Below are 21922 nucleotides of genomic sequence, written 5' to 3'. Positions count from 1 at the left end.
ATTTCCTTGCATCAGATTTTCTTAAAATTTTTTTAATTCTGTGCATGCTACTCTTCCATGTTTATTGTGCTAATACTTCTTGCAGCAGTAACAAAGGCCCATATATGCAAGTTTATTTTAATTTTTTTTCATTTTAGTGCACTTTATTGCGTTCCTTTTATTGATTTTACTGTTCTTTTACTTTTGAGACCTGTGCACTATTATAGGGTAGAGAACAGTTGACACCGATTAGGTGGTACACAATGACATGACACTGACCAAACCAATGCATGCACACTTAAACTTCATTACCTTAATTGCTACGATACGTAGCTTGGAGCAAACTTTCTGGGCAGCATGATAAAGGACTTCCACCGACAAATCAAAACTATAACATGATCTACATCAACTAAACCATTCCTTAGAATTAAATAACATGCCATTAGATTTCTAGGTAGTTCGTTTGGCACGACATAAATCTTCACTTTATCTTTAAGCTTCTACAAACCTTGTCGTGCACTGTAAGTCCTAACTGACTTCAGATTCTGAAGTTATCGTTCGGTACAACGTAAACCCTCCTATACTCAAGCCTATTTACATGATCGGATGTTGTGCAATTGTAAGCCCTAAGTAATAAAATTGACAGGATTAAAACATTAAATAACATCACCTTCAAAATTGAAGCCAAACAGTAGAATAGTTTGGGAAGCCATCAAAGTTTTTTTCTCGGATCTGTGACATCCCCTACAATTAATTCTCTTGGAATCCTAAATAACTGCTCCAACTTTAGCCATTCCTTTTTGGCCTTCCCATGTAAAATCTTGAAAACTTAAACTTTGAAATCTAGAATACAAAAACCACCATCTTAATCGAGAGTTTTCTTAAGTGACATCATTCATTTGACAAAATTGAAGCCAAACAGTAGAATAGTTTGGGAAGCCATCAAAGTTTTTTTCTCGGATCTGTGACATCCCCTACAATTAGTTCTCTTGGAATCCTAAATAACTGCTCCAACTTTAGCCATTCCTTTTTGGCCTTCCCATGTAAAATCTTGAAAACTTAAACTTTGAAATCTAGAATACAAAAACCACCATCTTAATCGAGAGTTTTCTTAAGTGACATCATTCATTTGAGATGTAATTAACTATAGGGGGCTTGCCTCTATAGGAAATTAAGAACCACAGTGAAATAAACCCTACTTAATCTCTTATATTAGGTAGGGAAACTTGTCGGTCATACATAAAATGTTCGCAGACTAAACGGATGTCATAAATTACTTTAGCTTATTTAATTGAGCCGTAATCAAGTAGTATGTTTATCCTTAGGGGTAGTATATTACTTGTAGTATTGTGCTTGGTTATGTAAACTATTAGATATATGGGATTTGTTCGATTCCATATCTTTCAAAATCAAAACATTACTTTTCAAAATGACATATCTATATTACTTTAAATATTATTTTTAAACTGACCAACCCAAAATTCTGACCAACAAATTATGGAGACTCCACTAGGACTAGTTCCTCTCTCTATCTTTGACCAGATGATTTTGTTTTCAAACATCGGTAGTGTGTCTATGTCCCTCGTGGGCTAGACTATTGTTCTTCCATTGATATCTCCTCCCCATTTTTTTCTTAAGCAGATATAATCAACTACTCCCTTGATTCTAGAACCTCTTGTTTAATCATTCTTAAAAAAAATGTTCCGGAATTTTTAGGGATTTTAGTGGGGTGGACCCCTAATAAGTGGTAAGTTAGGAGTCGTTTATCGAAGCGAGTTCGATGCGACATCAATCCCCTCTGAATCTCAAATCAAATCTACCTACAAATTTGGAATTTCATCTTTGTATATGCTTCAAAAGAAATTCATATAACATGTTTCACGCAATTACATTGACTTATTATAAGGAATCCCTTATATAAGGATTTATGATAACAAAATTCTAACCAATTTTTTAACTGTTGAACTGTGAATTGTTTGATGGTTTAGACCACCTTGATAGAAACACTTAAAGAGAAAATGGAGTCTTTAATAGAGGGAGAAAATAAAGAAAAAATGGATCCTAGAATGAGAAAGGCTCTTTGGATTTTATTGTTCCGAAAGGAAGCATAGATAGTGTGTAGCGGAGTTTCTAGTATAAGATTGCATATGTTAGTCTCTCTTAGCACATAATAACATGTGTCCAAATATTAGTTCGGACCATTCATTTTTAGATTTTGGGTGAGGTTGATTATGCTACATAATTTGCTAGTAAAAAAACATAAAAAAATACATTAGAATACGTAATATTCCGGTGTGTTATGTTGTCTCATAGGATGTGCAGCTGCTAAGTAGGCGGGCTAGTGACTTAGTTGACGACCTTATTCGAGCTGACGAGCTAATGCATAAATGAGCTCTCAAGGTCTTTAGGTTGAGTTGAGAACTGGTGAGAGGTATACCAGATTGACAAGTAACCCAATTACTCCCAATGTTGACATATCCTTTGACGAACATGCCCCACCTGAATTTGAATATACATAGACCTTATGTAAGCATGGGTTGCAATAAAGCTATCAAATATTTGACCATACATTAGCAATTCTGTTAAAAAGGTCTCGCGTAGAACCATTAGTTTTGTTTCAATATAATTTTTATATGGAAAAGCTTAACATTTTATGCTTTTCCTTTTTATGTGAATGATGGATAATTTGGATAATATCACTAAACCAATAATTTGGAGCTGAATTTTCCCAGGTTACATATTATAACTTATATATCTCCGACCTGTACGTTGTTCCTCGTCCTCTCTATCTCCCTCGACGGGCGCCACCGGCACGCCGGCGTCGACAGAGTGAGAAGAAAAGCGAAAAGATGAACAGAAAAAGCCCAAAATCTCTCCTTTTCTCTTCTTCCCATACCGAAGTTTTATCTTATTGAGTATTTCAGGCATGGATCCCTCCGCGGAGCCTAGGGTTCCTGGATTTGGTTTCCCGTTTGCGGTGAGAAGGTGGGAATATGTTTGAATTCGACCTAGGTCACCTCGTTATTTGGGCATTCGCCTTGCTGGTTCTTTCTGTATGCTCTTTGTTTTTACGTTGTCTTCAGTTTTTCTTGTAATTGACTTCTTCTGGTCTTAATTTTGTGGAATTGGAATTCAGATTGAATTCTGATTCCTCATTGTGAGCTTGTTTTATAAACAAAGGAATCGTTAGGTTGAAACTTTAGCTAGAAAATAATGAAGGGCTGTCTTTGGGATGAGTTTCTTTTTGGAAATTTCGAGCATTATTGGGAAATGATGCTCAAATTAGCTCTCGATTTCTAACGAATGATCATACAAGCCCGCCCGTAAGCAGGTTTGGCATGAGCTTTTTTCCTGCGCTTGCATATTCTTTTCTTCGTGATCATTATTTCAGCTGTAATTTCGAATTCACAGCATCTGAGAACACTTTACTGCCCTCGTTGCTCCATATTTTTTGAAATACGCAGCTTTAATTTCTTACGCCGTTAAGCTCCTCTACGAATTATTTATTCGGCGATGGAAGAAAACGTCTAATATGTGTAATTTGATTTAAAAAATATGTTTTTTTGAGTCATTTTATCAGTTAGTTTTTATTTGGTTTTGAGCTGTTGCTTCAGATGCTATGTTGTTAACTTATTGATGTTAGCTTCTGTATAACTTTAAAGGTACGTATGTTGCTTATTAATCTTATCCTAACTATTTAGGCTTGGCTTTTTGAAGCCTCATTACTTGTTTTTTTCCAATTGTGCGATATGTGATTTTCCAACTCTAATTTTAGTGAATATTTTGCATCACCACTTCTACTATCCTCTTATTATGGTACTGTAAGCGATTCTCCATGTGAACTGCTGACATGGTTTTCTGGAATTTCTAATGTATTTTTAACAAATATTATTTAAAAGTATACAACAAACACTCAAATTTTGCAATTGTTAATTCAAAATAATTAATCTCTATGTAATGAAGACCAAAACATCACAGGAATTGACTAAGAATAAAAATGTTTTGACCTTCTAGAAACTAATGATGAAAATAAAGATAAAAAAGATTCAGTGTAGGGAAATCCAAAATATAGTAGATCTAACTAAACAGTATCACTTTCAAACCAGTACTGTAAATGTTGAATAAGAAGGAAGTGGAGAAGAAAAGAAAGAAGATAGAACATTGTTCACCAGAAATGTAGGCCTTCTGTTTGTACACACCTTAAACCAATTTTTATAATCTCAAAATCAATTGAAAATTCATTCCAAGGATTGTTTTACCTTATAACTTCAGACATTCTGTTTAATTCAGGTTCATGTATCTGACATTTACTCAAGAAAAAGGCATATATGTGATAGTTTGTTCAACGTCTGCCAACTCCTCCAAGGATTGTGCAGAGACACTTGGATCGTCACATGGGAAGCCGGCGCTCCCAAGCCCCAATGACACAACAGTCCTCCCCTACTATTTTTCCAGAAACCAGAGAGAAAGTAAAAGCACAAAGGCCAAGTGGATCTGATATTGTCAAAGATGATGCAGAAAAGGCCAAGTCCCATGAGCATAGAATTGATATTGGAGATGAACAATCTGACTTGTTAGAATTTGAAGTATTCTCTGGAAAACTTTTTCATGATAAAAAATATAGAACTGTTCATAATGAGCAAACTGTGCCAGAAGCAACAGCTGCAGCTTTTGATGAAGCAAAGCTTACAAGGAAAGCATTGATTTGGGGTTCTCATATGTTAGGACTTGAGGATGTTATATCTGTAAGTTGTAAGAAAAAAAATTATTTGATCATATGCATCCTCCCTTAAAGCTATTCTTCCTAAAATATTATTATGTTTTGCTAGGTATCATATACTGTTGGTGTGCGTTGTTTTACAGTGCATTCATACCCAGTCATAAAGTGGAAACATGGGCTTTCTTGTTTTTTTAAGCCTAAAAGAAGCAGGAAGGACCTTCGTTTTTGTTCTTCTACTTCAGAAGAAGCCATCCAATGGGTTAAAGCTTTTGCAGATCTACATTTTTTTGTTAATTGCTTACCTCATCTTATGGTATCTAAAAAGGAACCTGCCGCTGAGATTGCTGTCTTTGAACCTCTGTATGATGAGCCAACCATCAAATGCAGAATTCCACCAAAAGTGCTCATTATACTAAATCCTTGCTCTGGACGTGGTCGATCAAGTAAAGTCTTCCATGGCAAAGTGGAAGCAATTTTTCAGGTGGGTTTTGGTTTTACCGTTGTTATTGTATTTCTGTTTTGAACTTAGAAAATGACTGAATTTGTTGATGCTGTGCATGTTTAGTAAACTACTCTATGTTTCTCTGAACAAAACAATGAACTTATGAGCTTTCAACAAAACTACTCTATATGAAATACTCTTTGCTTTATGATTTTCAGTTATCGCTAATGCTGAAAATCTTCCATGATTCAAATCCGGATTGATTAGAGTTATGATTGAAGCTGTATCCTCTATTTTAATGCTACTAGATGCTTTCCAGCATTTTTATGGGCATATTGGAACTTATCATTTGCTGTCATGATTGATAAACATGTTCCTGGGAAATTAATAATAGATTTGCAATTTTTAAAATTGTTTGATATTTGTGACCACATGCTACTACTCATGGTGTTGAATAAACCAAAAAAAATATCATAGGTGGAAAGGCAGAAAATTTTGCCAGGATGGTAAAGCGTGTGGTGAACTATTGTTTTTTCTACAAATTGATTTGCAATGTCTTGTTGGAGCTGGAACATTTTGGTCCACTTGAGCTTTACTAACAGACCAGGGGTGAGGTTTTGGTCAGTTCAGATGTTGAGGTTAACAGATCTTAGAAAACCAAGTGAGCCGAGCATAGTTATCGGTAGAACCAAATTGACCAAATAATAATCGAACAACAAAATAGTTCAGTTTTCTTAATCCAAATTTTGGAGTAAGAAGGGTAAAAGTTTGGTTTTGATAATGCAACGATCAAAATCTAGTTATATAATAATAAAAAAATGAGAAACCAATCAAATTATGTATCTATATATATTATGATATATCGATTATTTAGAATTATATTTTTATTATTGACATTTTGGTTTTTGGTTTAATCAATTTTTTTTCTAAAAGTGAACCAAAAATCACAATCCAAATAACCCTTGTTTCAAACAAAAAACCGAGTCATCCTTTAACAAATCAAACCAAATCCAACCAAATATAATTGGTTAGGCTTGGTTTTTCAGTTTAAAACAATGAGTGCACACCCTTGCTGATTGTGCTTATGCAAAAGTGAAAAAGAGGTGCTGCTACTGTTTTTTGTGATTGAGAAGCACTTTTCTAAGCATGGATATAATTGCTGCTGCAGCTCATCATGACGATATTTTGCTATTTTCCCTGTTTACTTATGGGGGAATTTAAAGAGAGTAGGAGAAGAATTGGTAAGCTGGGAAGATGTAAAGGATGTGCAAGTGATGGGAGAGGTATACATCTGTACATTTGTTTTCTTAAAAACACAACTTGAAGAAATGGTTCTTTTCGATATTGCCAGTTTCATGATCTGACGTTATTAGAGGATATCATCTCCACGATTTTATTAGAATTCGGAGTAGTTAGGATTGAGAAAAGGAATTTCAGTCTCCATAGAAAGTTACTGTTGTATGGATGGGGGACGTGGTTTTTATGGAGGATATCTGATTTTCAAACCTCTAATAGAACCTTATTAGGCTCCATTCTCTATTTGTTGGTACTCTATTATGAGTGTGGTAGTGGTTTGTAATAAAAGCAATTTACCCTTTCCACACTTATCTTTTTTTATTATATTTTATCAATTTAATACCACAACAATACTTGTTGTATCTATTCCTTGCAATCAGCCTCTTTGATCACCATAGACCTGGCACTTTAATCTGTGGTTGAGAATTTTTGTTGTCTATGACGACACTAAAACACCTTCCTACTATTCTCTTAAGCAAATTTGATGTCAAATTAACATGACTTAAAAATTTGAAAGGTTCCTGCAAGTAATTTAAAAAAAAAAAAATCCAATTATTACATTTTGAGATATTCAAGGTGGCACTTATAGAAAAGTGTCATATCTGTACACTGTTGATCATGCTTCTTTGTTGTATAATACAATGGGCTTTCATTCAGTTCTCTATGAACATTCAGAGGTGCTGCTCTACAGATGCATGGAAGCCTTGCCTGATCCGACTATTCTGTACTACCTTTGCATAGCCATGGTATCAGGCAAATAAGGATTGAATGTTCATAAAAGTACAAAAAATAATTAATGGGTATACTCTCATGAAGTCATGTTGATTATCAGCCTTACTATAAATTACATTGATCAGCTGAAATAGATTTATGCATGATACTTGGTAATAATATTTAAAAAAAGGACTCATGAACATGCTTGGCTCTTTCCTTGTGTTTTTTCATCTCATTTGTTTATATATTATTTGTTGTCAGCTTGCAGGTTTTGAAATGGATGTGGTTAAAACAACATCAGCTGGTCATGCGAGAAAGCTTGCCTCCAATGTTGATTTCACTTCTTGCCCTGATGGTATTAAACTCCATATCATGCACTGATATTAATACAGCTTCACTCCATTAAATGTATTATCTATTATCATAAGATATTTTTTCTCTGTTGTAGGAATAATATGTGTTGGCGGTGATGGGATTGTGAATGAGGTAAGTTTCCATATTTTTCCTCCACCAGAGTAGCTAATAATCCCTTGGACTTAATCTTGAGTTTTTGGTTGATATCATGAGTTTTTACACTACAATAACATGTGCTGCCTAATTTATTAATTTTTTTATCAAAGTTTGTGATATTAATGAAGCTAAAAAGTTGTAATGACCAGATTTTTTTTGGTTGTTGGTTGTGTGATGCAGGTTCTTAATGGCTTGCTAAGCAGAACTGATCAGAAAGAAGCCATTTCAATCCCAATTGGTATCATCCCTGCTGGATCTGACAACTCACTCATTTGGACTGTTCTTGGAATCAGAGATCCAATTTCTGCCGCTCTAGCTATTGTCAAGGTATCTAAGCTTGGTTTGTCAAGTAACTGCCTATGTTGCATATTTGTATTTCCAGTCTTATAAATATGTTGCCAAGTTTTTATCATGGTGCCAAACTTCTGTATTATTTTACTTCAAAGTTATGTAAAATGCTATTGTTATGTGTGAGCCTGATTGGCAAGGAGAAGTGCCCAGGAACAATGCAGCGCTTAGGGGGTGCCCTCGTGCTTGGTGGTGGGTAGGCCAGTGCCAGGAGCAGGAGCCCGACCAAAAGTTCCTAGGCAGAAACCCATCACCGGTAGGGGCCCTTCGGTGTACAGAAGATTCTTTTCTAGTATTCTGGATCATTGATGCTGGAAACTCGACTCCCAGGGATGGAGCCTAGGCGCTTGTAACCAAACCTTGCAGTTCGAGATTTTAAGAGGTTGTTTGGTTGAGTTAATTTGTGTTGTGCTGTAATTTTTTATGCAGAGATTTGAGAAAATTATGTGTTTGCTATGAGAATTACAAATAATTGTAAAATATAAATGAATTTGTTGAAGTTTACCATAATTTATTTTAGTTGAAATTAGAATTCGGCTGAGTTGGCCAAATTTGATTTACACCGGTCATGTAAAATGGTATAGGCAAGTCACATCCCCCTCTCGTTGACTCTAGTCGTTCGCCGCAGCAGTCACCGACCATCTATCGCCTACATATGTTGGTGTTTGTTGCCCTGCCACTGTCGTCTACTGCCTAGCGCCACCACCTCAGCCCCCTGGCCCGTCGCTACCGCACAAAAGAAATATATTTTGAATTACATTATTTTTAATCTACTTCAAACAATATATATATATATATATATATATATAGTCTTACGTTTATTTTATAGTGAATCAAACAACTCGAAAGTATTTCAAATATGTTGTAATCATAGTACTCTACAAACCTGTTACATTGCGTTTTATTTTCAAGAAAACAAACAATTCCTAAGTTCCTTGTTTCTTCGTCGCGGGAGGTGCGTGTGAATAGTATGAAGCAGTGCTGCTAGTTTGGGTTAGATTTTTGCTAGTTCTTGTGTGAAGAGAAAGGAGAGGAGTATCTGTGAGTTCTAGGAGAGTAGAGAGGCTCGAGAGGTGTGATCTTTATAATTCTCCTTTTTTTTAGTGAATTTCTTAGTGTGGTGTAGCTCCATGATTTTTTTCTGTTCTTAGGGTTTTCCACTTAAATGTTGTTGCTCTCATCATTTCTTGTGTTTTATTATTTTGTGTGTTAATTTGCAAGTATTTTGCTTCGAATCTCTCGACTCGGTTTCTGCAGTTTCATCACAACAAGTGGTATCATAGTGAGATTTTCTTGAAGATCTTTGATTCGCGTTAGAGCAATCACTGGCGAAGCAAAGTACGATTTGTAGAAGTTCTATAGTACGAATTTTGTATTCTGAATAATGAAAATAAAAAATTTATTTTATCAAAAGAAATTGTATTTTCCATTAGAAGGAATCACCAAGAAGCTTAAACCGATGACATTGGAAGAATGTGAAGTGCTTGATCGAAAAAAACTAGTTTTATTCCGTCTCTCACTTCTTTTATTTGTTGTATTCAACATTGTAAATGGAAAATATATTGTAGATCTCATGGCTGCACTTACAAGAATGTTTGAAAAGCCCGCGACTTCAAATAAAATTTTTCTGATGAAAAGATTGCTCAATATTAAGTTGGTGGATGATACTCAGTGTCTGAACATTTAAATAATATCAATTTTGTGATAAACTAGTTGTGTTTTGTGAGTATCAAGTTTGATGACGATGTCAGAACACTGTTAGTTTTATCTTCATTGCTAGATAATTGGGATGGACTAGTCTTGGAGGTGAGTAACTCTTCTGGTAATATGAAGTTAAATTTTAATGACATTGTGGGGTTAGTGCAGATTAAAATTTTTTTTTAAGGTGAGCGGTGGACCCTCAAATTATGCACTGAATGTTGAAAATAAAAGGAATCTGAATAGAAACACAAGCAGGGAATGATTCAAGTCTAGGAGCGGAAAGTCCAGATAAGGGAGAGGAAATGACATAGGTGAATACTGGAACTGCTGGAAAAAATGCCACTTCAAGTAATGTAAAAGTTTGAATAAGGTTGGTGGTGGATGTCCAGATTGGAAGCTCTCTACAAATGTCTCCACAGATGAAATCCAAGGGAACTCTTTTGTTTTTTTTCCAAGATAGAACTGAATTATAAATATTGGATTCAAATGTTTTTTTTTTCATGCATGTCGCAACAAAAAGGCGTTTAAAAACTATGCTTAAAGTGATCTTGAGGTGTATTTGAGAGATAACAAGACGTACAATATTGTTAGAAATAGTGATATAGATATCAGGTTGCCTAATGGAACGGTTTGGATGTTCAATGAAGTTAAATATGTACCATGTTTAAAGAGAAATTTGATCTTGGTGAGTGAGTTTGCAACGTCAAGGTATGGACTACTTTTACAGGTGATTCGTGGAAGATGATTAGGGGGACAATGGTGATGGCTCGGGGTAATATTGAAGACACTCTTTATTTAATCAATTAGATGTTTGAATTCATTGATGTAGTTAGAATAAAGTTAGTTGCAAGTTTTGAACACCGCAGACTTAGCCATATGAGCGAGAAAGGTATAATTTTTTTTTCTTTGAACAGACTTCATGGTTTAAAGTCTATAGAGTTAGATTTTTGTGAAAAGTTTGTTTCTGTCAGATAAAAGAAGGTTACTTTATTCAAAAGTGGGTCAAAAGTGAAATCCAAAAAGTTGAAGTTAGTGCATACTCATGTATGAGGTTCAACTCTAGTTATGTCTATTGGAGATTCCCAATACTTTATCACTTTCATTGATGATTGCATCATAAAAGTATCGGTGTACTTCTTGAAACTCAAATATGATGCATTTGAAGTATTTAAGAATTGGAAGACCATGATTGAGAATTAGATAGAATTGAGGTGTAAGCGTCTTATCATGATCTGGAGTTTAGGAGTTACTGTTCATAAAAAAGAATCGAGCATGATTTCACTACTCCAAGGACATCACAGCAGAATAGTGTGGCTGAGCGCATCAGTAGAATCATCACATAGCATGCTAGGAGTATGAGTTTGCATGCATACTTGTTAAAAAAGTTTTGGGCATAAGCAGTGAACATTATAATTTTTCTGATAAATCGTGGTCTGTTAGGATCTTTAAATGAAGGCTTACTGTAAGAAGTCTGAAGTGATAAGGAGATAAATCTATCTCACATGAGAGTATTTGGTTGTTCATCGTATGCTCATGTTGATGTAGAATCCAGAAGTAAGCTCGATTCAAAATCAGTTCAGTACATTTCATTCGGCATGACTCAAATGAATTTGGGTGTACCCAAATTATGGGATTATCAAAATAAAAAGTTTATTAGGATCGATGTTGTTACTTTCAATAAAAGGGAGATGTACAAAGATAGGAACAAAGCTTAGGATAGTTTATCAATTACTTCTAAACTTTCTTCCAAATATGTCGAGATAGATGGTAATGATGATCAAGAAGATGGAGAAAGGAGATGTGCTCAATCTGATGAAGCACTGAAAATTTCTCAGTCACATGCTACTGAAGTTTGGAGGTCTAACGACCGCACGACCGATAGAGAATGTTTTTTTTTTCTCTTTGTTCTTTTTTTTGTAAATTGATAGTGGTGAACCGAATGCTATGAAGAGTCACTCAAGTTGAAGACTCAAATGAGTGAAAGGTTGCAATCACTGATGTTAAATCAGATTTGGATTTGACAAAATTACCAGATGATAAAAAGACACTGCAAACAAGTAGATTTACTTGTTGAAAGAAGAGTCGGATGGTAGCAATCATTATAAGGCAATGCTTGTTGTGAAAGTTTCAGCAAAAGGAATGAGTGGACTACTCAGAGAAATATTCTCCAGTAGTGAAGGTGACAACTATCAGAGTTGTGCTGAGCTTGGTAACTGAGAAAGGCCTTCATCTAGAGCAGATGAATATAAATACAACTTTTTGCATGACGACTTAGAAGAAGAGTTCTATATGGTGCAATCGAAGAAATAAGAAGTTCCAGAAAAAGAAGACATGATATGGAGATTCAAGAAAAAACATTTATGATTTAAAGCCTACACCGGGTTAGTGGTATACGAGATTTTTTAGGTTTATGTCAGATTCATGTACCTATTGGTACATGAAGTGCCAAGCTGATCACTATTGCTTCATCAAATAGTTTGGTACTTGTTATATTGTGTTTCTATTATATATGGATGACATGTTGATTGCAGGAGTAGATATGAAGAAAATCAAAGACTTGAGAGAGCAATTATCTAGGGTGTTTGAGATGGAGAATTTAAGTCCAACTAAGAAAATCTTCAGTATGAGAATCAGTAGGGACAAGTGTGTATATACTTTGAAGTTGTTTCATGCAGAATATGTTGAAAGGATTCTTCACATATTCAACATAATAAGTGAGGCAACACTAATTTAAGTCTGAAGCAAAACAAACACTAATAAGAACTCTGTGTGCTTCGGCTATTGGAAGTCTGATGCATGCAATTGTACATGTAGTGAGAGTAGTCAGTAGGCACATGAGTAATCCATACAAATATTATTGCGAGACAGTGAAGTGGATTCTCAGATACTTGAGTGGGACAACCAACATGACAAATTATTTTGGAAGTGCAATAGGGTTTGTTTTCACATTGAGGAACATAACACTGAGTTGGGTTTCCAGGTTGCAGAAGATTATTGCCGAGTACATTGCTATCACTGAGGCTAGCAATGATATGATTTAGCTACCTAGCTTTATGAAAAATTTAAGGAGCAAGCGATTTGAAAGTTTTATAATGATAATATGAGTGTTATTCATCTAGCTAAGAATACCACTTTTCATGCCAAAACGAAACATATTCAACTAAAGTATCACTTCATTTGTTCTCTCCTAGAAGAAGTCTAATTATTTTTGAAGAAGATGCATACAACTCAGAATTTTGTAGATATGCTGACGAAGGTTGTAACTGTTGAGAAAATGAAGCTATGCTTGACTTCAGTTGGAGTTCAGGAAGGTCGAGATCGGGGGTGAGCAACACTAAAATGGTGCGAATTTGGAGAAGAGGTGGTTGCAAATTAGCCTTAAAGTGGAAGATTATTATGTGTGGAGCCTGATTGGTAAGACAAAGCTCCCAAGAATAGTGCAACTGGAAACCTATCGACCGGGGGGCGCCCTTGAGCTTGGTAGTGTGCAGCCCAAGGCCAAAGCAGGTGGCTTAAGGCCATTGGATGCCTAGACGCCCGACCAAAAGTTTCCAGGTTAAAATCTATTGCCAGTTGGGGAGCTTAGGCGCCCAGAAGACTCTTCTCCAAATTTCCGAATGAAAGCGGCTGGAAGCTTGGTGCGTGAGGGTGACGCCCAGGCATTTGTAACCGATTTTTAAATTTCAAGACTTTAAGTTTCATATTTCTTGTTGCGGGAGGTGCATGCAAATAGTGCTAAGCGGCGTTGCAAGTTTAGGTTGGATTTCTGCTAATTTTCTTGTGTGTAAGAGAAATGAGAGAGCGTTTGTGAGTTTTAGGTGGGTCGAGAGGATTGAGTGTGTTCTAATATATACAATACTTCTCATTTTCATAGTGAAATTTTTCGTGTGGTGTGGTTCCGCGTTTTTTTTTCTTATTCTCGGGTTTTTCCACGTTGAATCTTGGTGCTCTTTGCATTTTTTGTATTTTATTACTTTGTGTGTTTCTGTTCAAGCTATTTGCTTTGGATTTCTCGAATCGATTTATGAGTTTTCATCACAACAGCTATTCGTGATGTATGGGTAGAGCAAAAAGTCTTAATTAAGGTCTGATATTGATCATAACGATTGTCATCTCATTAGATTGTGTTTTGTTTATCTGTTGGCAATGAAAATCTTAGTGTCTTTGGATTAATGAAGATTATTTATGTAAAAATATTCTTTAACGAATTGATTTCTTAAACCGAATTTTAATTGATTGACTAATTGCATGATTTCATTTTATTTATTTATCAATTTGATATGTAATGAAGAGTTTGATGAAGTACCTCTGAATCATCATGCCATGCTTTGCGCCTTTGTGCCATTCAGCATGCTCTTAACCAACATAGAGAACCAAGGTTTCATCCAAACAGGTTTTTCTTTAGCATATTTGCATCCATGCTCCCTAGGGACCTCTTTTCGAAGAGGTAACATGATTTCAAAAGAGGCTTACATTGAAAACTAAAGTTTGCTAACCTAACAAGTTATTGTTTGTATATTGACTCAAAATAAATGGTGACAAAAAGCTCCTTGAATGTTATCTACAATTATAACACAAATTTTCAATTTGAGATTATGGCTATTAAGGCTTCACTCTTTGGAGTGGAATCCACTTGCTAACCAGTTTGATGAAGGTTTACCTTCATGCCTAAAACTTTTACCACTATTCACAAATAATGTGGCGGGATAAAAATATGTACATCACTTGCAAAACAAAATCTTTACAGTTAAGCCTTGCTAAATTTTTAATTAAGATTGAATTTAAGAGCAAAGGAGGTAGTTAGTATGGGAGTTTGAGCCTATAGAAAATTTTGGACCCAAATATAAATAAAAACTAAATATCAAGTTTTAAAACATGTTTATGTCAATATTCCTCCTAGATGTACTCTATTCTAATTTATAGAAGGGAGGAGCCTTTTTTAGAGCCTACACACTAGCTAGCGAACAAGGCACATGGATTATGTTACACTGGGTGGATGTAATTCATATGTGAAACGTGTTTTGTACTTACTTGATCAATACAAGGTAAACCTAGGTACCTAAGGTTGACCTGATAAATTTTGGCCTTGAGCTTTTATTTTTTATCAACAAATTTGATCATAATCCTTTTCGTCCTTCAGGTCATTGTCATTAATTAGAATGTTTAAAATGCGAAAAAATATTTAAATCACCCAGTATACCTCATTATTCGTTTTAGTCTTTTCCATCCAACTTTTATATAGCTTTTTATGAGTATTCTTGAAGTTCATGAAGATTGTGTTCATCCTTCTCTTTAGAGTTACAGAACACCTCCAAGATCTTGTTGCCACAATGGGGCGAAAGGACACTACAAGATCCTGACTTTCACCGAACTTCAAGAAATGGGCCTTTCCAACCATTAATGCTGCTCTTAGAGGCAAAGTCCAAACTCCATCAGTCGAAATATGATGGTCATTGTAGTAGCATTTGTGATTTTTGTGCATAATGGAAATAGAATCATTGACCTCAAATACGTTGGTAATCCCAAATGGGGCTACAATGGAGCCAAATGACTCTAGTGTCAAGTTTAGGGATCCAGTTCTGATGGAATTTGGATCAGTAAATTTGTTTATAAATGATTTTATTAATAGTCTGATTAACAGTAAGAACTCAATTTATTATCTTCATGATCATCAATGGGATATCATAATTGTTTGGGGTTGGCTCTATGAATTCTTTATCATTCTGTTTGATCAAGTTAAAGTCTTGTTCTAAACTGAGAAACCTAGATGTATTCTATTCTGTTAGTTATTACCCATGTAAATGTGAAACCAATGATGACTCAGGGCTACTCCTCTCTAGTTGAGAAAATATTTTGATTCAAAAGTGGTTCATGCTATATATTTAACTGCAGTAATTGATTGGTGCAATAAAAATGATTTGTTTTTTAATTTTCTGGATGTTTCAGGCAATTCCAAAATGCATGTTCATTAGAGCAGTTTGAATTGTTCTGGTAAAAGTGCTCAATCTAGCAAGCTCATTTAATTATGCGCAAAAAAGTTATTTGAGGCTTAAATTTTCATTTTCTCTAAAAGCTCAGATTTTGCTTTTCTAAAAAAGTAGAGTTTTAGATGCTGGCAAATATGAGGTGTACTCTTCCTTTGTGAATTTTTATTTGATTAATTTTGACATAATAATATTTAGTTTATTTTCTCTTCGTCAGTATTGAATTTCTTAGAGTAGAAAATTTTATACCATATAATAATATCAAATGCTGCAATTCCCCAAGAGACCTTCCAAGGAGTTTTCAAGGTCAAATGGTTACCTAATATTAAAATATGGCCCATGGAGTTTGGAATTTTTTTGATTGGCATTATTTTGTAAAAGTTTAGAAGTTGTATTTATTTATTTTTTAATTAAATTTGTTTTTCCTTAAACAATGCGAGGTTTATGTTCATTTCAAGTATTCTGTCATAGGCTTTATTTTTAAATGAAGCATCAAGTGATATCTCAGTGTGCTAGGTTTATCTATCTTTAATATTTTATATAGAAGAATGTAGGAAGATATGGACCATGATATTGCTTCAAGAAATAAATTTGGTTAAAATGGAGAACTATTTTAGGTGCCTTCTGCGGTAAAAGAACACTGCAGATATTTAATGCTGAATTTTATAGTACTACAATTAGACTGTCACTGTCCTTGCTTTTGTGGATACGAGTGCCTGGATATAAAGAAGGCAGAGGTCGTCAAGTTAGGGATATGTGACAAAATTAAAAAAAAGTGAGAGTTTATTATTTTTAAAAAATGGTGGTATTAGTCAATTATTTTGAGATGATTGAAATAAACAGATGTTGTTTAGGCATGTACAACAGATATTAGAAAATATATTAATAAGTTAAGTAGGTAAAATTAAAGTGAAAGCATAGGAAAAATGAAAGGACAGAATAAAGATAATCTCTACAACATAAAGTTTGTATCTCATGCAAGACTCAATAGGAATGATTAAAAAATGAGTTCATAAATTTGACTCGAATTGTTGGGTTAAGGCTAATGGTGATGATGATTATTAAGTTTTGATTTAAACTCAACATTTTAAAAATCGGACCGAACTGGCCATTTCAACCAGTTCGACCGTGAACCGGTCGGTGGTCCAGTTCTAGTTGGGCTGAAAACTGGCTCTGCATCGAATCGGAAAGAATTGGTAGGAACCGACAGTCAAACCGGTGAACCAGCTAGGACCAGCGGTCGAACCGATCAACCAGTTGAAGTGTAATTTCTTATCTTATGTCATATTTTGATTGGAAATCAAGAAGAATGATTTGCATCTTTTGAAATCTTGAAGAATGTGTCTTGCTCTAATGATTCTCAGCTTCATTTTCTTCTTTAATTTTTGTGAAATATGCATGACTATTAGTTTTTGGCTTTTTTTTCTTACACTTTTGTATTTTCTTGGTTATGTTTCCCTTTCTGTTGACCTTCCATACTGAAATCCATCTAGTTTTTATGCCTTTTAAGTTATATTTAATGTTTTTTATATTTATGATATCACTCCGTTCAACCCTTGGTTCAATCGTCGAACCTTGAATCTCCTCCACTACCGGTGAACCTTGATTCTCTTCCACTACCAGTTCATTATCTGGTCCAGATTTCTGAACTTTGTTTAAACTGTAGTTGTGTTAATAAAAAAGTTTTTTGTTTCTGTGATTGCATAAATAGGGAGGTTGTTTGTTAAAACCATTTCCTTTTTTTTATTTTCATACAGGGAGGGCTTACAGCAATGGACATTCTTGCAGTTGAATGGATCCAGACTGGACGTATTCACTTCGGCACAACTGTCTCATATTTTGGTTTTCTTAGTGATGGTAAAATCTAAAATGACTAGTTTAAAATAACAGTTAACTTTAACGTAACTATTATTACTTCTTTTTTTAATCTTGCATGTTTTTTTATATTTTGAATGAATGTTATCTCAAAATTCATTTAATTTGATTCTATCGTGCATGGTTGCCCTCCATGTTCAATCATCAGTACTTAAAAGAACTTTTATGGGATAATATGAGTTATTGTTAAAATGCTATATACTTGATGTCATTTACTGGATTTAATTTTGTAAATGAGCGGTACAGAATCGGGTTATTTAATGAATGCTTGCTAACTCACCTTATTATATGATGACATCAATCTTTGAGTAAATGAAGGGCATATGAGTACCAATGTAGTCTGAAAAAATATGTGATTAAATGGTAAAGAAACATTTGAATGGCTTTATGTTTCTAAATTGGTAAGCTGATGTGGATTTTAATTAATTGATACAAGCTTCTCTTTCCTTCTTCCCCTACCCTTATTTAATTAATTTTAACAATTCTATTTTAGGAGAGAGTTTGTCATTAGTATTAAATAAATAGACAAAACATAGAACTAATAAAATTTAGGGGTAAAAAGGAAAGGACTGCCATAGATTAAGACTGAGAGGGCGGTTACTTTACCAAAGAAAGGTAGAAGAGATTTCATTTCTAAGATAATAGTCATTCAATATAAACTCTCCTCAAATCACATGGAACATTCTCGTGGAACGTTAATCTTTGGGATACATCAAGTAAATGACGATCATGCAAATAAACATGTTTGCTTTCAATAACCCAATTTTGCTGAGCCTGTTAAGGACTTAATAGTTATGATGAATGATTCCATTTTCAGCACATAGTTATGATGTTAAAGTGGAAGAAATAGTAGGAGAGAAAAGAATAATTCATCATTGTGTGCTTATAACTTAGCTGAATGGCCTTTTATATCACATATTTCCTGAAAAAAAATAGTTTCAGTACTATAACAGTAGTTAAGGATATCTGATGGACTGTCCATTTAATTTTCTTTCTTTCTTAAAGCCTATGTTCCACAAGCAGTAGCATATCGCCAACCCTATTTCCATCTAAGGACAAGTTGCATCCTACAGTTGTTCATCACCAGTTTACAATCCATCCAAGAAGAGATTGCACCCTACAACAGCACACCTCTAGCTTGCTTTTCATCAATGGAAGTGTTAAATCCGAATCTGTCTTCTGAATCACACCCAAGGAATAGAGCATAAAAGTAGGAGATAGAAAGAGAGAATGAAAGAGGTTGCACAGTAAGAATCTGATTCTTTTAAAGATCCTTTATTAACCCTTTACTGAAGAAATGACCCTCTATTTATAGGCCGTGGGGGTATACATTGGAAATTTACATGGTTGCCACTGATTTTATGGGGGTGTTACATGATATTTCAGGCATATAGAAAATAAATGAGCCTAAGGTTTGACTACCTGATTGTTCGGCCGACTAGGGCCTCTAATCCTTGAGTCAGCCAGGTACATTCAACGAACTCAGCTACCTTGGGGCAAAGTCGGCCCTATCGTTCGAATTTTATTCCATTAGCTTGGTTCAATCATTCAGTTGTCTAAATTTGACTGTCGATTGTTGGACCTTGGATGGGAAACTAATGTTGTTGGGGTAGAACTAGGAATTAGGTAGAGGGTGAAATGTCTTAATCCCACTAGTATTCTACTCCTTTTGACAAGAGATCCATCTCGGGGGCCCGATGAATATTCAGTGATGATGCCCGTAGGCCTTCTGAAGGGTCTTAGAGGAATACTCTTGCGGGTTGTCTGATGATATTTGGAGTATTGTTGGACAGACTCTTCTCAGTTAAATAGGTTTTGATCTTTGACCAGACAACCTTTGTTGGTCGACCCGACTTCTGCTTTGAAGGAGCCGTGGCTGGTCAACGGGGTTATTTGGTTTTCTGCTGACATGGTCATTGCTCCTTTTGATGGACCATCCATGACCGTATTTTTGTTTTATAGTTTGTATAATTTTCTTGAAATTCTTGCTTAGGTATTTTTGAAGTATATCTTTAGTTACCCGATTTTCTTGCTTCTTGAAAGTTACACTGCTATAAAAACAAAATAAGTTAAAGTAAATAGTAGATTCATTTATTTTCATATTTAGTACTTTAATAATTGAACTCCGAGAACTTTTGTGCTCATTGTCTTCTATAAATAGAACACGATTGACATTTTCGTTATCCTCATCGTTTGAGAGCGCGTTATTCAGTTGTATGGATTCCAGAGCGTCTCCATGGAAAGCGTCCAAATTACCCTAGCTAATCATATTACCAAGGAAATACTTGCAAAAGCCTTTGGAAACACTGCGTCATGTGCTTGCCAGGAGAAAGAGCTTGAGAGGAAGAAGATCTCGGAGGGAGACAGCCGTTTTGAGGGTGAGAAGACTGGAGCAAAGAAGTCGAGCGAAGAGAGCCGACCCAAGGGTGAGAAGAAACCTATGATGATGAAGAGGCCTGCAGAAGGAGATTGTTCTAAAGGTGTGATGTGAGTTAAGCAACTTGCTTATAAGAAGAAGCGAGTAGAATGCCCTGGAGATTAAGTCGCATTGTCAGACTTGCTGACCCTTCTACAAAAGGAAGGAGGCCAATCTGCTGGTGTGCCAACCCCTGCTCTTGTTGCGGCTAGCACTCAGCCGGCTGTGTAGCCTGCTCAGGGATTGCCTTGTTGATCTCTGATCAAAGGTCTGCAATTCTGAAATTAGTCATTGGGGATAAATCAAAAGGTGCTCTTCAAGAAAATGGACCTTCTGTTCTGGAACCAGACTTTGATTAAGGGGCTGTATGAGCCCGACCAAGGCCTAGTGAGAGTTATCGTCCGTTCCGGTGGTCCAATTTATATAGAGCCCTTGGCATGCAATGATAATCTGTTGTGAGTGTAAGCTCCTTTTAGCTAACACTTGTTCGTTGATGCAAGTGATGGTGATTTGAGCGTCGATTCACTGCTATCAGGTGCCGCCCGTGTTCCCATTTTTGGTGCAGTTGGGGGGACCACGACCTGGGCATTGAGCAGAGAGGAGCAAGCCAATGTTCTGGACGGCCCCAAGTGGGCCCTGAAAGGGAACCAGTGGCTCGCAACAGATCCGAAGGTGGAAGCGCTTCGGGAGGAGTCGGAGGCCCGAATGCTGGAGCACTCGATCGAGTTGGCGACTCTTCGGGTGGAGCTGACTGACATTCAGTCGACTTTTCGGTCCTGTAGGCTTAAGACCAATCCGACGGTGCTAGATAGATTTAGGTTCAAAGGGCACGTGTTGTATGAGAAATTAGTTTGCGGGGGGCTTTGTCTCGGCCGAGGTGGTTGAGGACCCACTTGTAAAATATTTTATTTCTGAATAAAAATGTGTTTTTTTATTAATTTTCACAAAAGTTTAATTTATGCCTTCAGTTTTTTCTTGATTTCTGTGCTGATGTGATTTTGATTTTTGAAGTTTGTGCATGGCTGTATCGAGGTGTTTGCACTTCCACTGAGCGACCATATATATAAGGGTTAATAGCTGCATTTTTCTACGCATTCAATCTCTTTTCCTTCTTTCCTTTGGTCAACTACGTTTTCTTCTGTTTGATCCTCTAACTTTTGGTCCCATAGCAAGCAAGTATTATCTGGAATAGTTCGGGACCCTTCGCATGGCTGAGCGATCTGCTTTATCCATTGCTAATGCTGCCTCGCTTGAAGAGGGTTGTGTTTTGCATGCAGAGATTCATTCACGCATTGTCAGTCCGGACAATCGGACGACTGACGATTTCGGGAGTTACCTGGTCTTCTATTGAAACTAATTCCAATAGGGTCTCTAGTTGCTGCTCTGCAAGGAGCTCCGTTGCATTATGAATCATTACAGCGTGATTCCTACTCAGGTCAATCCGAACTCAATAGCGGTGATTATATCATATGTAGTTTACTACTAGCGAATAGAGATCCCATGGACTCATGAGCTTTTCTCTTATATGTTCTCCTTTAGGGTCGAGACGGACGGCTACGTGATTTTCACATCATCCCAGAAGTTTCATCTGACCGACCTTGAGAAGAAAATAAAGGACTCGAAATATCGGTTCGATTTTGGTCCAAGTCTGGCCGACTTACAAAGTTTGTAAGGGGTCAAATTCGGTGCATCTCTGGATTTGTTCCTTAACCTCGGAGATTGAGGGAAAACAACTATTGGTGGAGCAATATACCGAGGGGGTAATAGTGAACAAGGTTCTCAATCCAAACAAATACTAGTGGATGATTGTCAAGCTCTGGGCTGCCTCAGATGCGAAGAAAGAAAAGAGGCGGCTAGAGAGGCTCTCCCTGCCTGCAGAGAAGAAGCCACACAAAAGGCGGCGCGATCAAAGGTTGTTGTGGAGCCGAGGGGGGAAG

At 35.9% G+C, this 21922-nt stretch overlaps 1 protein-coding gene across 1 annotated transcript in view; it reads left to right on the top strand.

The window, feature by feature from the left end:
* Positions 1-2708: 2708 nt before the first annotated feature.
* LOC110037278 (sphingoid long-chain bases kinase 1-like) overlaps positions 2709-21922 on the top strand; it is a 36578-nt gene continuing 17364 nt past the window's right edge. Inside the window, exons 1-7 of the mRNA XM_020741881.1 lie at positions 2709-2964; positions 4270-4724; positions 4809-5180; positions 7413-7506; positions 7600-7637; positions 7842-7988; positions 17452-17551. Of these exons, the coding sequence (XP_020597540.1) occupies positions 4374-4724; positions 4809-5180; positions 7413-7506; positions 7600-7637; positions 7842-7988; positions 17452-17551 (1102 nt within the window). The 5' untranslated portion in view covers positions 2709-2964; positions 4270-4373. The remainder of the gene's footprint in view (positions 2965-4269; positions 4725-4808; positions 5181-7412; positions 7507-7599; positions 7638-7841; positions 7989-17451; positions 17552-21922) is intronic.

The sequence above is a fragment of the Phalaenopsis equestris genome, unplaced genomic scaffold (genome assembly GCF_001263595.1).
Source record: "Phalaenopsis equestris unplaced genomic scaffold, ASM126359v1 Scaffold217930, whole genome shotgun sequence".
Classification (NCBI taxonomy): domain Eukaryota; kingdom Viridiplantae; phylum Streptophyta; class Magnoliopsida; order Asparagales; family Orchidaceae; genus Phalaenopsis; species Phalaenopsis equestris.
The sequence above is the reverse complement of the archived record's forward strand: the minus strand, read 5'-3'. Positions and strand labels throughout refer to the sequence as shown.